The sequence below is a fragment of the Agelaius tricolor genome, unplaced genomic scaffold, assembly GCF_023055355.1.
Source record: "Agelaius tricolor isolate 1412-34295 unplaced genomic scaffold, bAgeTri1.0.p SCAF_6, whole genome shotgun sequence".
Taxonomy (NCBI): Eukaryota; Metazoa; Chordata; class Aves; order Passeriformes; family Icteridae; genus Agelaius; species Agelaius tricolor.
This window is the reverse complement of record NW_027269266.1, coordinates 12,934,770-12,951,502: the sequence shown is the minus strand read 5'-3', so window position 1 is coordinate 12,951,502 and position 16,733 is coordinate 12,934,770. Positions and strand designations below refer to the sequence as shown.

The 16,733-nt window shown below is 39.9% G+C and overlaps 1 protein-coding gene and 1 long non-coding RNA gene across 8 annotated transcripts in view; one reads left to right on the top strand and one right to left on the bottom strand.

Moving 5' to 3' along the window:
• The window catches only part of SVIL (supervillin), a 101,873-nt gene that overhangs the window by 36,727 nt on the left and 48,413 nt on the right, over positions 1-16,733 (top strand). For 6 of the 7 annotated variants that reach the window (XM_071428713.1, XM_071428714.1, XM_071428715.1 and 3 more), the window contains exons 3-6: positions 4,954-5,045; positions 9,790-9,847; positions 9,972-10,123; positions 10,524-11,190. In XM_071428713.1, coding sequence (XP_071284814.1) covers positions 4,954-5,045; positions 9,790-9,847; positions 9,972-10,123; positions 10,524-11,190 — 969 coding nt within the window. Of the gene's footprint in view, positions 1-4,953; positions 5,046-9,789; positions 9,848-9,971; positions 10,124-10,523; positions 11,191-16,228; positions 16,313-16,733 lie in introns of all 7 variants that reach the window. The other variant, XM_071428712.1, reaches the window with a different exon arrangement.
• LOC139590865 (uncharacterized) overlaps positions 1-16,733 on the bottom strand; it is a 45,506-nt gene that overhangs the window by 1,140 nt on the left and 27,633 nt on the right. The window contains exons 2-3 of the long non-coding RNA XR_011679459.1: positions 602-812; positions 238-401 (exon numbers count right to left, since the gene is read on the bottom strand). This is a non-coding gene — a long non-coding RNA (uncharacterized lncRNA). The remainder of the gene's footprint in view (positions 1-237; positions 402-601; positions 813-16,733) is intronic.

Genomic DNA, 16,733 nt, shown 5'->3' with positions numbered 1-16,733 from the left:
ATGGTCCTCTCACAGGACCAAGCTTTTGTACAGAGCAGATGCTTTGATCAAGCATTGAAAACACCAACTGCCTCTAAAGTAATGTTAAATTTTCTAGCTGACATTGCTAAAGGGAAAGTCCCACTGTGCACTGAGCTTTCTGCCATTGCAATGCCCATTTTAATGCCATGCCTGTTTTTCCTTGCATGGCATGGACAGAGTACAGACATCCAGTGTGAACCAGCCTGGAACACTTACCTGCCTGTAAATCAGGTGGCTGAAGTGGGTGAATTAATTATACATCCTGCAGGGAGCAGTCTGGGGGAGAGAGAAGAAGTCCACTCACAGATGAGTGGACTGGTGGTGTTGCTTCCATGCAGGGCTGTGGCTGTGCTCTGTGTTCTTAGGGCACCTGCACAAGGCTGAATAAGGGGATACAATTAACAGTTAAGCAAGAAGGCAGGTCACATTCCCTCTCTCTTCCCATCCAAGCTGCCTTAGGTGTCCACATTTGTGGTTTCTGGACTCATCCACAATGGCACAGAGAGGAGGTCAGGAGTTGGGAATGGACCCTTGTCCCAGGAACCAGCTGTTTGATTGGCTCAGCTGCACAGGAACCCACCTGCCACAGGTGCACAGGCACATCTTTGTGAGCTTCTTTTCAGTCAGTGCACACACCTGGAGCACATCTGGTTCCCTGCCATGTTGTTTCTAAGGTCCTGCAGAGGGATGGAGGGAATGGTGTGCCAGACACACTGTGCTATGAAAGCAGGAGAGAAGGACATGACTGTAAAATGGACCTTTTACATCAGAGTCCAGGGAAGGAAGTTCTCCTGGAAGTAGAGAAAGAGAAGAAAAGTGAACAGCAGCACCTGGCTGGCAGGTGTACAAGTGGGTTTTGTACTTCAATCATAAAATCTCAATATATGCCATAGCTTTAATTGGGATGGCAGGTCAGTGTTACCAGTGGCATTTGGATCAAAGTTCTGGTTGCTTTTGAGGATGTAACTAGGTTAGTGGGACAGCTATTTAGAAACCATATGCTGCTGCTGCAGCAGCAGATGAGGGTTTCAGCCTGGAATCCCTGATGTACAGCATGCAGCTCACACTTACTTTGGAAGGTGCCAGAACAGTACAACTACTGAGACTGTCAAGCACTCTACTAATCCTGCATTACACATTGTTTTTAAAGAAAAACTATTGAGATTGTGAAATATTGTTGCCTGTGTTTTAACAGGAATCATCTGAATTCCTGAACAATGGAGAGTATAATGAGTTTGTTGGGGACCTGAGGCCAAGCCACACACAAATCCTGTGTGAAACAAACTGGTGGAACCTCATGTTGATTGCATTTCCTGAATGCAATCATGAGCAAAAGCTGTATTTCAAGCAAGGAAAGGACAATAAGTTCCTCTTTCAATATCCAGATTTATCAGGGACTTCAAGATAGAATTCTTTCAAATGTCTGGTTAATTCCATTTTATTTAGAGAAACCCATGTATTCCCTAATTATTTTAATAATAAATGTGCATAGCCTAGCTATTAAGTGCAAAAATTCATAGTGCTGCTGCTTAGAATCTGCACCTAAATTTACATCATGACTAGATGTACTTGTGGTATTTCTATAAGAGGGTTTTGGATGAGTTTGAAGGTACAATAGATTTGGCAATCCAAGTCTGACTATCTGACTCTGCTTAAGCTGAATTGATGCTGTGACTGCTCTTCCAGCAGAGAAAATAATAAAGCAGGGAGAGGTCTGGAAAGATCTCTTTGAGAAAAAAGGGAAATCTTTTTAAGGAATTACTTATGAGTTTGTTTTTTAAAACACTTATAAATGGTGATGAGTAGCCTCCTCTAATTTTTTTTTTCTATTTGGAATTGCCTTAACATTATTCCAACTCAATTTAGATTCCTAATGAATGTTCTTATTGAACACTGTGACATGTCCTAAATATGCCTACTTTCATTTTTAGAACTAATTTGATGTATGTGTCTATAAATACTCAATTGTTTGGCTTGACTCTGTCATCTTCAGAGTAGTGCTGTCTCTGAATCCTCTGTGCATGGGAAAGCAATGTAATTATGCATTGGATTAAAACATTTGGGTTTTCTCATGTGCAAACATTTAAAACAAGCAGTTCCACCTGCAGCTTAGCAAGAGAGAGCAAAAAAAAGAAAGTGTCTGAAGAGATAAAACTCCTAAATTGTGGACAAAATAGTGTATGATTTTGTTAAAAATGTTGATAATTGTTAATCTTTAAAAAATAGACATTAATGGTTGACAGTCTGTCCAGAAGGAAGTGGAAAATGAGGGAATAAGGGAAACTGGGACTTTCACAAAGCAGATAACCTGTGATGCTGTCTAGTGCAGCGAGGGTTAAGCTTAGGAAGTTTGTGGTTATTTAAGGAATTTTAATGAAATCTGCCAGTGAGCAAAGGCTGCGAGCCACCCTCTGTATAAAGGAGGAGGGAGCTCCCATACAGGAAGAACTGGATGACCTTGAGGAGTAATAGAAAAAGGATGTAATGTAATAATACTAAGTGCACAGTTGTGCATTGGGGGCTGATAAATTTTTCTGTCACTTGCAACTGATGAAAGCAAAGCCTTTGAATATTAGTTTCTCATGCAGGATTGAGGAACCAATACAGTGTATATGTAAAAAAGCAAATGTGTTGTAGATCTCAGCATTCATCTAGGTATATAATAATGCTTTCACTATTAAAAAAATCATATTTCCATAAGATACTGCTGAGACCCAAGTCTGAAATCAAGACTACCCAATTCTGGTCACTATATACAAAAAAAGATTACTTAAGGCTGGAATAAGTAGAGGACATTGTAACAGATAATCAATGAGACTGAGAGCCTGTCCTGAGAAATCTGAGTACATGGAGATAATCTCTATTAAGAAAAATAAGCAAGGTACCGGACAACACTGGTACAAGAACAAATGGATGGAAACCCAGTGACAGACATTTAAACAGGGTTTAAAAGAGCTCTGCCTTCAAAGTTGCTAGAGCTCCCTGGAGGGGAGGAGCAGGGGGAATGTAAGTAGTTTACAAACAATCCAATAATATGGTTGTTTATGGAACAATCAGGCTAGTGCCAATCCTGATTCCATGATTTTACCCTTGAAAATTCACGTGGGAATTAGGCATAGTGGTGAGTGTTCACACACAGTTCATTTAAACAAGGATTTTGCTGTTCAGTGAATGCTTTTCTGTACAAAGCCCCTTGTTTAGGGAAGCTTAAGGTGCTGCATTGTCATAGGCATGATGAAAGCAAGTGGAGATACTGCTAAATAAAGCCCAGTCTGAATGACTTTGAAGCTCATTCAAATGAGCTGGATCCTTCAGCACTTTTGTCTAAGTAATTAAGTTTATTTGGCTGAATAAATTTGGGGTTGGTTTATAGCCTTAGGCCAATATTATTTGCATTTTTCAAACTCATCCTCAGCTAAAGTCTGCTTTCAAATGGGAACTGGCTATCTCTCCAAGCGTTTTCCAGGAGTGTGTCTGTAAGGAAAGCATATATTGTGAGACTAGTAAGAATTACAAGTGTTGGCAGTGTGGGGTCAGGCATAGAAAAACATCCAGTTAACTGTCTGAGTCTCTGCCCAGTCTCAGATGACACATGGATCCATCTGCTTGTGGCTGCTATTTTTTCATTGTGTTTTGATTTTTGTTTAGTTCAATTACCATGTGTTTGCTGTGTAAGGACACACAGTTCTCTCTAATGGACAGCTTATTGCAGCTCTCCATCTTCTATTTGCTATTTTCTGTAGTGGCTAACATTGCTTTTCTTGGCAGTACCTGGAATAATTTCTCTAAGTGCAGTTGTTGGAGACAATTTGCAGCAGGTGGCATGGTGCCTGGTTGTGACACAGCTCAGTTTCTTCATTGTCATTTCAAGGGTTTTATTCTCCCCTCAATATCTTAAAAAGAGATGTTATTTATAAACAATATATTTATAAACAGGAATAATTATGAAACATATTAGTCAATATATGTTAAAATTCTTTTCAATTAAAATTATTCTTTGGAAATAGTGAGAACAGAATTCATAACCTTGAAAAAAAAAAGCAGCCATTTAAAATCTGTCCTCAGGAAGGATTTTCCAACAGTAAGATTGTGCAGCTTTTCTTATCAGAATGACATTAAATCATACAGCACACTGCTGCTGTGACAAAATGAAGAACCTGGGATCACTGTGAGGATTTATATCTGTTACACCTGTCTACACAGTTTACTAAAGGCTTTAAGACCATTATAAGTTTTCTTATGCCCAGCTGGCATAGTCACAATGGCTGAATGCAATAATTTGTTCTCTATTTTTATTGATTGGAGAAAAAAAAAAATCTTGCTTACAAGGAGGAACACTTCCTCCAAAAAAGTCTCTGGAGACAGTTGGGACCTACTTTAGACCATTATGACACCTACATTTTACAGATAAAATTTGCATATTTAAGATATTTAAAGAAATATTTTGTTTCATCTAAATGGGCAGTTTTCCTGTTTTGAAAAGGTGTGGTATAAATTTAAATGATCTGGTACTCCTATTAGCATATTATAACTGTGTAAGATCCAGAGAACAGTGCAGTAACAACAACAGAGTAGTCGTGCAGAAGGTTTCTAGGTGGAGTGTACATGCAGTACTGCCTTTGGTGGCATGTTTTAATACTTATGAAGAACCATTCAATATAGATTATATTAAATGTACTTGCTTAGTAGAGCATTTTGAAGGCAGTCAGTAATCTAATGCAAAAATGTGTCACAGTCAGTTCCAAACAAGTTTCAAATTATGTTAGGTTTGGCTTTCTGAGTTTCTTTGGGTTATGTCTTAGCTCATTCTTAGGGAAAATATTTTCTTTGGTATCTCTGTTAGACTATCTAGCAGTAAATTGGTTATGTCTTGGGTTTATTTGATTTGCAGCAGAGACACCCACAGTTCTGTAAACCAGATGTTGCTTTCAGTTTTCAGAAGGAGTTCTCCCTTGAAGATAAAGAAGAACTTGTGAACAGCACAAAGGATATTGATGCTAATCTCTTAGCAGTACTTCCCAAAGGTAGGTAAGGGAGACATACTGTGAACACAAGTGGTAATTTAACAGCATGTGAAGTTTCATCTATGCAAGTACAAGGCACAGTTAAAATCACTTTGGCACAGATGTTTTGTAAATGAGTTTTCCCTGTGAAGTGTGCATGAAGGGTGAAACAGGGGATGAACCACAATGCTCTTTTACGAGACCTTCCTGCATCCCTGCTGCATAAAGTTCAGCTTTGTTTACCTGTTTCAGTAGGTTAGTAGTTGCAATCCAAAACCTCACAGAGTTTATTTTTACAGATAGATTAATCCTGAGTTCAAAAGTATTAACTTGAGTTGTTAAGAGTCACAGCTCTTTCCAGGCCCCTTTGGTGGTCAGTGCACTCACTGTGCTTGCACGACCAATTGACTGCACTTGAATTTCTGTCTTGCGTGCTAAAAGGCCTGCAGTACATATGGAGTTTAGTCTGGGGGATATTTTGTATTTTCCAAACTTCTATCTTAGTCTGAGTAATTTCTGAAGAAAACAGCAGTTCCATCTTTATCATTTGATACAGTTGAGGCAGAGGCAAGAATTAATTCTCTTGAATTGACCGCCAAAGGGTGATATTTAACTGAAGAACTATGTGCAACTGGCACAAAGATGTTCCTTTCATTCAAGGATGTTATGGACGTCAGAACTTGGATTAAAATTATGTGTGTGTATGTTCTGGTGGTATTTACTCTTTTCAGACAAGGCTAAATGCACTAATTCCAACATAAAGGAACTGGCTTGCTCTTTTAATGTCATTTGCTGCAGAGTTCCTCTGGAAAGGAGCATTCTTCCAGCATAATATTTAAGTGCTATATAAGTGACATTCTTGCTTTTAAATATGATCATTTCAGATATTTAGATAGAAACATTGTTGGCAAAATGATGGAATAGAGTGAGGTGCATTTATGCAATACAGACTTCTGACAGCACCAGACAATAATAATCCATAGTCCCTCATTATTCCTTACACTTAGCCTTACAATCAAATGGCCAGCAACTTAACTGAGCCTTCACTTGAGAAACCTTATCTGTAAGTTGCTTCACAGTGAACTAATTTCTTTTCCAAGATGTTTCTATTTTTCAAAAAAATATTCTCATAATGAAGGCATCCTATTTGGTGTGTACCAGGCTTAAGAAACAGCGCTGGGAGCTTTTGGTTGCATTCCGAGGGGACTACTTAAAAGTCCAGGGCTTTTTGAAAATCCAGGTTATTTTCTAGAGCCTAATTGTGATCCAGGTTTGCATATGCTGAGAAATGGAAGGGATATATTTACTTTTTAACTGATACAGACTGAACTGAGGCCTGCAGTTGGGCATTGAACATGTCAATACACCTTTGCTGGCATAAACAGAAGATAAATGCTTTTCCAGTCTAGTTTTAAGACCATCACCTTTCCTGTTGTGGAGAGGAGGAAGTAGGAGTGAGGCTGGTAGGCTTTTCTATTCTGTTAAATTTTCCTCAAAATGAAAATGTGTGGTACCTGTGTTGCAATGGTTATTTACCATCTCTGAGAAATTAATCCTCTGACAGGTTACCTTTTGATCCATGTCTACCCAGGCTTCACAAGTGTACATGTTCCCCCTCTACTATGAACTTTTGGAAGGCTTAATTGAGTTTTTACAGCTTCTATTGTAAAAAGAAGACTGCTGTCACATGGCTGCAGCTTTATTCATATGTCCCCTCTGCAGCTGTCAAAAAGGGCTTTCAGCATAAACATGTTCATATTCTGTAGCAGGTTTCTGAAAGATTTCTGTGAATATATATTACTATAAGAAATATTCCACCTTAATTTAAGGAGTTTTTAAAATATAAGATGCCCTCCAAATGTGCTTTTTGTTTTTCATTCTGGGTCAACATATGGGACAATACTGTTTTTCCTAAATAAACATATTCCAAAGTAAATTTTGTTTTGAAGGATTACAGTTGCCAAAGTTAAGATGCCTCTTGACAGTTTACCTCAAAGGGTGTCCTACCACAGCATCCTGCTCAACATCCTAAAATAAAGCCTCAAGTTCAGAGCTGTTTCTGAGCTGTGGCTGTTCTTCTTCTTGCCCTTAACTAACCAATGGTGCTTACAAAGTGTATTGCCATGAAGTAATCTAGATAAGGAGCTTTTACTGTGAAATTAATTATTTCAAGCTTCTTAGTCTTTTCTTGTGTGCTGAATCAGATTTTTGTGCTACTTTTTAGGTAGAATTGTTGCTGTTCTTTAGCGCTCCCATGGTGTTGCTTGTGATGCTCACATGGGAAAACATCCCATGGACAGATGAGATGGGAGTTGGCACCAACATACTCAAATTGTAAACTAAAAAGGAGAAACCTGGTCACCTAAATTTGCAAGGGCCAACCAGTGTCCTTGGGAGTGAAATGTTTCCAACTGGTTTTTATGTTTTGAAGTAAAATATTTTATTCATCAAAAAGAAACCACTAGACTAGAAGATTTTCTTCATTTTGTCTTCTTTTGGTTTTGCTTTTTTTTGTGCTTCTTTTTCCCTCCTTACCAAAACAAGAATATTGCTGGAACTGCTTTCCCCAGAAAAAATTCTGCAGATGTTATGTCCAACCTAGCTGAAATTACTTCTGTAATCTCAGCCTTGGAAAAAGTGTAAGGCAGCATGGAGTAGTCCCATGCTATTTTTGCCCCGTGTTGTTTGGGGAGGTGTTTGGAGACATTTTTCATGAGACCAGTGCTCTTTTTAGGACTGCAAAGTGGTAGTAGAATCTCTGGAACTTCAGCTAGCATGTAGCAAGAGAGTGTTGAGTTAATGCTTTAGGAGTTCTTTGGATGTTCCACATTTCTTGTATGTGGACAACTTATAGTCAAGTTTCCTTTTCTGGGGGTGGGGGGAGAGAAGACTTTCACTAATAAATGAAGCTGTGCTTTAGAGATTTAGTAAAGCTTGTAAAAGACCTGTTCTCTGATGATGGTTTTGGTGACTGCACAAATTGGTGACTCGGGGAAAAAAAGGATCAGGATTTGGATGGAATGTGATTTGAGTAACTCTGAGCTCTGGTGGCCTTTGACTTGTCTGAAGACAGACAATTACAGGTTTTGCTTTGACAATGTTGTGTGTATATAGCCAACAGATGAAACAGAAAAGATGGAACAGAAAAACTCTAATAACTAGTGGAACATAATGAAACAGTAGATTTGGGGAGGTGAGAGTAAAGTCTTTATGAGAAGTCATTTCCTTTGGTGTGGATCTGAAATGAAGGCTGGTTTCAAATGGCTGATTCTGTTGCCAGCACAGCTTGAGTAGACAGGGCAACAGTGGAAACTGCTCATGCATTGAAAAGTCTGTGAAAACACAACATAAGGGCTCATCTTTACTTTAGTGTTGGTTCAGGAACAGAATGTGTTAATTCTTGCTGATCCTGCACATTTTATCTGTAGTCCTACTTTCAGGCTTTTCAGCATGTAAGGTTGATGTGACAGTCAATGTCAACAGTATCTGTGAGGTGTGAGCACTGATGTTTAGTACAGCAAACTTCCTGGATGAGTCAGCTCAGCTGGAACCCTGACCAAGCCATGCATGTTAAGTTCTTGCAGTAGCAGGAAGGCAGAAAAGGTGCATCTGACCTTTAAAAGGGAGGTGTTTCAGTAATATTTATCTTCTAAGTATCTAGAGCAATGAGATCTGGTAGCAAGAAAATTAAGCTGATAGCTTTACCTCTGCAGTGGAACAATGTCATCTAGACACTCCTGACTCATCAGGTGTTTCTGATGGCAATCTCTGCCAATTTAGCAGGCATAGACTTTCACTTGCTTTAACTTTTGATCCCTGGGTCAACAGGGTTAGAGCCCCAGATGTGCATTGGCTCAAGAATAGGTGCACACAGCTTTCAGCACCATGTTTGCCAAGGCCACAATGTGTGGATGTGCATGCTGTGTGTTAGGCACACCCCACCCCAGTGCCCTGCTTCCCTGGACAGCCTGGGCAGTTTCTCTTCCTGGTGGTAAGAAGCCACACTGCACTTATCTGTGTAGCACTCACTGCTGCAGTGTGGTCTGCACATGCACAGATGTGGGTATATATAGGGATTACTTCATCTACCGTGCCTCCCCTTGGTTCACTACACTTTTGTGGACTGTGGCAGCTGTCTGCTGGCACTTAACACCAGCAAAGGGTTCAGGGGAAGAGAAGGAAAGTATGTGCAGTCAAAACTACAAGGGAAAGTTAGCAAAGTAGCAAGTGATTAACCATGCAAGAGTACCATGATGGTGCATGGTAATTTTCACTTCAGCAATGAGTCACTGGGATTCTTGGGATTTGATCAATATAAGGGTGTGGAGGAAAGTAAGGAAGAGGTCCTTACTGTTTCTCTTTATATATGGTCAGTCCCTGACCTTTGAATAGGCAGGGTAAGCAGACTTTCCATAATACCTGGTTTTGAAATGGGTTACTAGGACACATAAGTTTGACTTTAGCTAATCAAAACACAACTTGTCCAGTAGATCTTGAAACCTGCAGGGATGGGCATGGCAGATTTGGGATTAGCCTGGAAGTATGTGGAGGGGAGGAGTACTTGATGGTCACACCTATGTGCTTAATGCACTTTTGACAGCACAACCTTAATAAACTAGGAAAACAAGTGGAAAATGCTCATTTCCTCACAGAAGATATTTCAAACCACTGAACTTTTTTTGACTGTTCCTTCTTATTCTAAAGCATTTTAGCAAGTTTCTGAAACTTACTGTTTTATAAGCTACATAATGTTTTGTTGTCTCAGTTTCAGAATTAAGAAAACTCTTTGAACCAAACAACCAAGATTTTTTGGAAATGAAAAGGTAAAGGAAAAAAAGTGTTTGGCCCATAAAACAAAACACACAGCTTGTTTTGTTACCTCCTCGTAGAAACTCTGCCCTCGAATCTTCAAGATGCCTGTTTTCACATTTTTCACATATTTTTCAGAAAAGAAAGAATAGCTAGGCGCTTAGAGGGAATTGAGAATGATACACAGCCTATGCTCCTACAAAACTGCCCAGGATCAGTCACACACCGTTTGCTAGAGGAAGATACACCAAGATATATGCGAGCAACTGACCCATACAGCCCCCACCTAGGTAAGTAGCACATGGCAGGCCATATTGCAATGCTGAATTACTCCATGTATGCTACACTATCAGCCTAGAAGCTCTTCTACAGAAGAGCTCTGTCAGGTTGGTTGGGGTTTTTAATTTGCCTTTTAAATCTCCAGTTGTCTTACTTGAAAAATGTTGATTGTTCTTATTGCTTTAAAATAACTGTTTGAATTGAGAACTATTATTTATTAAAGAATTATTCCTAATACACATTTCTTAATTGTTCGTGTCTCCTTTTGGAGACAAAAGTGCAAAAATAAAATGTGTCTGTGCAGTCACTTTGATTTGTAAGAAAATGGAAAGCTTTTAGTTCAATCAGTTTGGTGGGTAGGGTACCTGGAGTTTTGGGAATGACTTGCTCATATATGTTGCACTTTGACAGGAAGATCAAATGAGGAGGAGGAAACTTCAGATTCTTCAGTAGAGAAACACCCCAGATCGTCCAGATACCGATCAGAAACCACGGGAGGTAATACAGAGCCCTTGTACAGTACAGCAAACATGGATATCCAGGAACTAGAGTCAAAAGCAGAGAGAATAGCTAGGTACAAGGCAGAGAGGCGACGCCAGCTGGCAGAAAAGTATGGATTAGCCCTTGAGTCTGATTTGGATTCTGACTACTCATCCAGATATACACGGGCAAGGAAAGATCCTGACAGCGCGGAAAGAAAGGGAGTGAAAAGTGAAAGGCAAGATGATGAAAACAAGGACTATGGCAACCTCTATTTTTCCAGGACTGAGACAAAGTCATCAAAGAGTGTGATTTCTGATTCCAAAGAGTACTCCAGCCGTGAAGATAAAGATGACCTCTCAAATGAAAAGGGTGTTAGAAAAGCAGATGACAGTGCCATTAGACAGGCTTCTGAGCCTTCAGCAACCTTGGATAGCTCTGTCTCCCTTTCCCTTTCTGGACGAGACTCTTCCTGCTATAATGAAGTGCCAATGCCACCAAAGCAAGGCCCCCGAGAGTCCCTCTCCTCACCCAAGCGGGCAGCCTCACCCACCCACTTGCAGAATGACCAGCCCTTGCACAGTAACAGCAGACAAAGGTAGGTATGATTTCTGTTTTGGTTTTTTTTTCTGTAGATTCCTTTATCTTAATCAGCTTCTGCATCAGTGTCTACAGTATTAATGAGAATGTATTTATTACCCTTGAAGAATGTATTTATTTGCTTTGGATGTCTCAGGCTGGATTAGTTGGGTTTATTGTATCACAGTGTGTGTCTGATACAAGGAAGTGGCTATGTATTTTTCTAATTAGCTGTGTCCTTGGTTTCACTTTATATTTATAGAATTTTTGCTAAAATTAGGCCCTTTGTGGAGAGGACATAAACTAGAAATTGAAGGAGTTATGGTTCTAAATCCCCTTGGGTTTTGCTTTTTGGTTTTTTAATAACCTGTTAGAGCAAGTCTTTAACTTTCTTTCTTTCTTCTATACCTTGTAATTGTTGGCTGGGAGCTTCCAAGTAGAGGCAAGCTGCTTCTCAGTGAAGATTTGACTATCTTTATGATGACTTCTGCCAAAATAAAACAGTTTGCAAACTTAAAAGCTGAAGAGTTGTCTTGGGTCAGTTGAAATAATAGTTGATTTGTTTTCCTGATGTGAAAGTGTAAAAACACTTTTGAACTGTGGTAGTCAATTTTTCAGATAATATCAGGCATTATATGTGCATGAAGGGGCAGAGGGGAGAGTTAAAATTCTATGCTGAATTGCTTTAGACTTGACAAATTTACTCTGGTAATAGGGTAACCAGATTCTTCCAGAAGGAAAAAAAAATTAGTTTCCACTAATTTTACATTTCAGTTTCTCAGTATGGTATAGAAATACTGTCAAATTCTTATGCTGACTGAAAATAATGCGTGACTAAGAATTATTTTAAAGTATGATTTTCTCTAAGTGTGAGTCTTTAATTTCTTGGTATGCGGATAGATAGAAAATAATAACTGCAAAACCTTAACTTAAAATGTTGCAACTAAAAATGATGTCAATGAGAACTTAACTTTATACATATGTGCATAATGCTGAACAGTGTTGACTATTTTTAAGAAACTGAGGTAGCTCAACCATTTATGCTTTCCATAGAGCACAAGAGCTTTTCCATTCCCAGTTGTGAGAAATCAGGAAAAAAAAGGAAAGACACCAACATGGATTAAAGAAGTGAATGCACAGTAGTGGGCAGAGACAGGTGTTTTGGGAAGAGTACAGGGGCACTGCCCAGTTGTGTAGAGATGAGGTTAGGAGGGGCAAGGTGAAGCTGGAACTGAATTTGGCAAGGGATGCAAAGCATAGCAAGGACTTCTACAGGTATGTTAGCTGGATATGGAAGGTGAAAGCAAAACTGGTAACAATGATGAGGAGAAGGCTCAACTAGTTGTTTGCCTCAGCCTTCAATAGGAACCTCTCTTTCCACACCTCATGAGTGGGTGGACAGCAGGGTGGTGACTGGGGAAGCAAAGTCTCTTCCACTATAAGAACAAAATCATGCTCCTGACTGCCTGAGGAAACTGAACAATAATAAGGCTACAGGACCCAATTAAATTATCCTGGAGTCTTGAGGGAATTGGCTGATATATCTCCATGATATCTGAGCAGTCAGGTGAAGTCCCAAGTGACTGGAAAAAGGGAAACATTGCACGCATCTTTAAAAAGGGTAGAAAGGAGGATACTGGAAACTGCTGCCCTGTCAGCCTCACCTCTGAGCCTGGGAAGATCATGGAACAGATCCTCTCAGAAACTATGCTAAGGTACATGGAGGACAGGGAGGTGATTTGAGACAGCCAGCACAGCTTCTTCAAGGCAAGTCCTGCCTGACCCATCTTGTGGCCTTCTATGGTTGTGTGACTACGTTAGGGGACAAGGGAAAGGCTACAGATGTCTCTGTCTGTGCTCCTGCAAGAGCACACAGTCCCCGCCAGCATCCTTCTCTCTAAATTGAAGAGCTGTGGATTGTTCAGTAGATGAGGAATTGGTTGGACAGCTGCATCCAGGGAGTAGTGTTCAACAATTCAGAGTCCTGATGGACATCAGTGACAAGTGGTGTCCCTTAAGGGTCTCAGTGGGGACCAGGGTTATTTAATGTCTTCCTCAATGATATAAGGGGGTTGAGTGCACCCTCAGCAATTTTGCAGATGACACCAAGATAAGTGGTGTGGTTGACACTCCTGAAGGATGGGACAATCACCCAGAGGGACATGGACAAGCTTGAGAAGTGGGCTCATCAGAGACTCCTGAGGGCTTTGGTAAGGCCAAGTGCAAAGTCCTGCACCTGGGCTGGGGCAAGCCCCAGTAGTACCAGTACAGGCTGGGGGTTGAAGGGATTGAGAGCAGCTCTGCCAAGAACTTCGGGGAACTGGTGTGTGAGGGGCTGCACACGAGCTGGCAATGTGCACCTGCAGCCCAGAAAGCTACATGGGTCCTGGGCCACATCAAAAGGATCATGGTCTGCAGGTTGAGAGAGGTGATTCTGCCCCCCCACATCACTCTCTTGAGATCTCACCTGGATTACTGTATCTGTAATCCTCAGCACAGGAAAGACATGGAGTGTTGGACCAAGTCCAGAAGAGAGCCACAAAAATAATCAGAGCAATGGGGTACGTTTCCTATGAGGAAAGGCTGAGGGAGTTGGGGTTGTTTAGCTTGGAGAAGAAAAGGCTCCAGGGAGATCTGGTTTCAGCCTTTCAGTGCTGCAGGAGATGATTATAAGATTGGGACAGACTTTTTAACATGGACATTCCTCTTTTCTGATAGGAGAAGGAGCAATGGTTTTGCACTAAAAGAGGGGTAGATTGATGCTAGATATAAGGAAGACATTTTTTACAAGAAGGATGGTAAAACACTGGCACAGGTTGTCCAGAGAGAAGGTAGATGCCCCATCCCTGGAAGCATTCAGGGTGATGTTGAATGGGACTCTGAGCAACCTGGTCTAGTTGAAGTGTCCCTACTCATTGCAGAGAGATTGGACTAAATGACCTTTAAAGGTCCCATCCAACTCAAACTATTCTGTGAGTAATAATATAATACAAATTGCTGACTGCATTATCTCTAATTTCAGATTTTTTTCTGGATGAAGCTTGGGTAGTATTTGCATAAAACAAATTTCCCCTAATTGCTGTCTATCTTTGAAGGAAACCATTTGCATCCACCAAGATGTGATGTAGTACTTAAAGCAGCCAAGAGCTTAAATGTGGGATTTGGTCTCTTGTTTGGATACACATGTAGGCAGTAGCTGGTATTTTAAAGGCCATGTTGCCAAGAGCCCATTCTTTAATACCCCTGACACTTTCAGTGCCAGTGTGTACTCCCTGGTATGATATTCAGAGATGTGAGAATAACCTCTCTGAAACTCTTGTCCCTGATTCTGAGTGGTAAAAAAGTCATTGTGTCCATGGAGTCCATTTAAAGTTACTCTGTGGTGGTCCCTATAAAGCTATTTGCACAACAGAAAAAAAGGCTCACTCCAGTTGTTCAGGTGACTGCTGTTCTGAAGTCAGTTCCACGTTATATACAGGCTATAAAATCGGTTTCGTTAAATTTAAATTTCCTGAGTTCAAATTGGAAAATAAATGCAGCTCACTTTGGAATATATATGAAAGCTTTTGTGCCTTCAGTACTAAGATTTAATAATTAATCCAGTTACCCATCATGAGAAGGTATCATTTGACATTGTCTGCATTTGGCTCCTGAAATGGCTGATTAAATTCAAAATATGGCTTGCGTTCTTCTGATTGCACTCTTCAAAGGATGAATGATCAAGTACAAATAATTACTGCTTGGGCCGTGCCCACTATAAAATTGTGCCAAAGTACACATTAAAAGAGAAGGAAGTTCCTGTGCTTCAAAACAATTCCAGCTAGCTGCTTCTAGTCAGCTTCTGTGAAAAGGTTTTCCCTCCTCTTTGGTCAGTTCCGTTAGGGATTCAAAAACATTGGAAAACAGAAGGTGTTTCAACAGTTGGTGTTTGCTGTTCTAAGATAGATTTGGATTCAATGACAACTGTAGGTGAGTTCTCAAATTTAAACTTACTTGCATCAAATACACTGTTATCTCCAGAACAGTTGTTGATTTAACCTTTTCCAACTATTTTTCATAAAAGAGTAGTTAAGAAAAATTGAAGTATATGACCTGGAGCTTAATTTGGGGGTGTTATCCCAAATGGCTCTTCTCCAATGGAAAAGTTCTTTCATAAGTAGTGGAAAGCATCCTGGATGCTTGTCACCTCTGGGGAGTGAGTTTGTAAACATTAATGTGGCAGGACAGGCTGTGCTTGCAAGGTTAAAAGTACTTGATGCGTTCTACTGTTGCTGGGGGATTGTAGGCGAAGGTGAACATTAGGAAAGTTTTTGAGAAACTTTATGTAGGAAGCCTGCAAACAGCCTTTCTTGCACTGCTGCAGAGCTTTAAAAAGCTCTTCTTTCTTTTTATGCTTTCAACTGTAAAATGTGAACAGAGTAAAGTCAAGGCAAGATTAAATTAGGGGTCACTTTTTTCTTTGTTTTTCCTTTGCCAAGTCACCCAGTAGCACAGTGACTTTGACTTGTGCTAACCAGGTGGGCATTTCTGAAGCTCTGTGATACAGGGTTACAAGAGGACAGAGGGATTTCAGATACTCCTGAGAATTTCTTAGGAAATATGATGTAGCATTATGAAATTTTCACTTCATTAAATTCCTATTGCTCCTTTGTTTTGGTTGCAGCAGTCTTTACCACTTTAAATCACAAATTAAAGGAATGGTTTTAACAGCTTTTACAAATGTCCTTACACAATCTGATCCACAATGGCAAATGCAAATATAAGGTTGTGTAGTTGCTTTCACTTCTCAATTTTTGGACAATGTGGACTTGGTAAAGTTACCTCTGCAGAATCTTTACCACTTAGCATACTTTGTATATGTTTGTGGGATTATATAATAATTTCTTTCCCAGTTTATTACCTTTGAATTGGACTAGTGTGCATTGCTTTTGTTTTCTAGAACTGTCCTCTGCAACTGAATAATCAAAATTAAGAAGCAGTGGGGAAGGGAGATGGGGAGAAATAATGGGAGCATGTATTGAGATCTCAGAAATTACCTGAAGTTCTGTTTTCTGTAGTAGTGCAGGGAAAGCAAAACCTGAATGGTTTCTTCAGAAAGATTCGGAAGGGGACACACCTTCACTTATCAGCTGGCCCTCCAGGTATCATAAAGCATAGCTGTGTGGCTAACAATCAGACTGCAAACCCTCCCTTCTTTCCTTTTACTATCTACATTTAACACTTGCCCTTAATTTTCCTTTAACAGCAGCAAGTAAGAAAGTGAGGTTTTTGTGAATAAAAAGCCTGTGAAACTTTTCTGAAGCATCTGCTTTTATTCTAACTTAGAACCAATTGGTATTTTGGTGAAGAAGTAAAAATTCCCCAAGCTTCTTCCACAGCTACTATCATTCTGGTTTCCACTAGATTTTATAACTTCTTATTTCATTTTGTGCTCTGCAAACCAGCATATTTTTTACTGTACACCCTTCCATCTTAGCATTCCCTACAAGTAAATCCTTAAATTCCAAAGGAGATGGTACAAGAGAAGTAAGAAAAAAATTACATGGAAAAGTAAAACAAAAT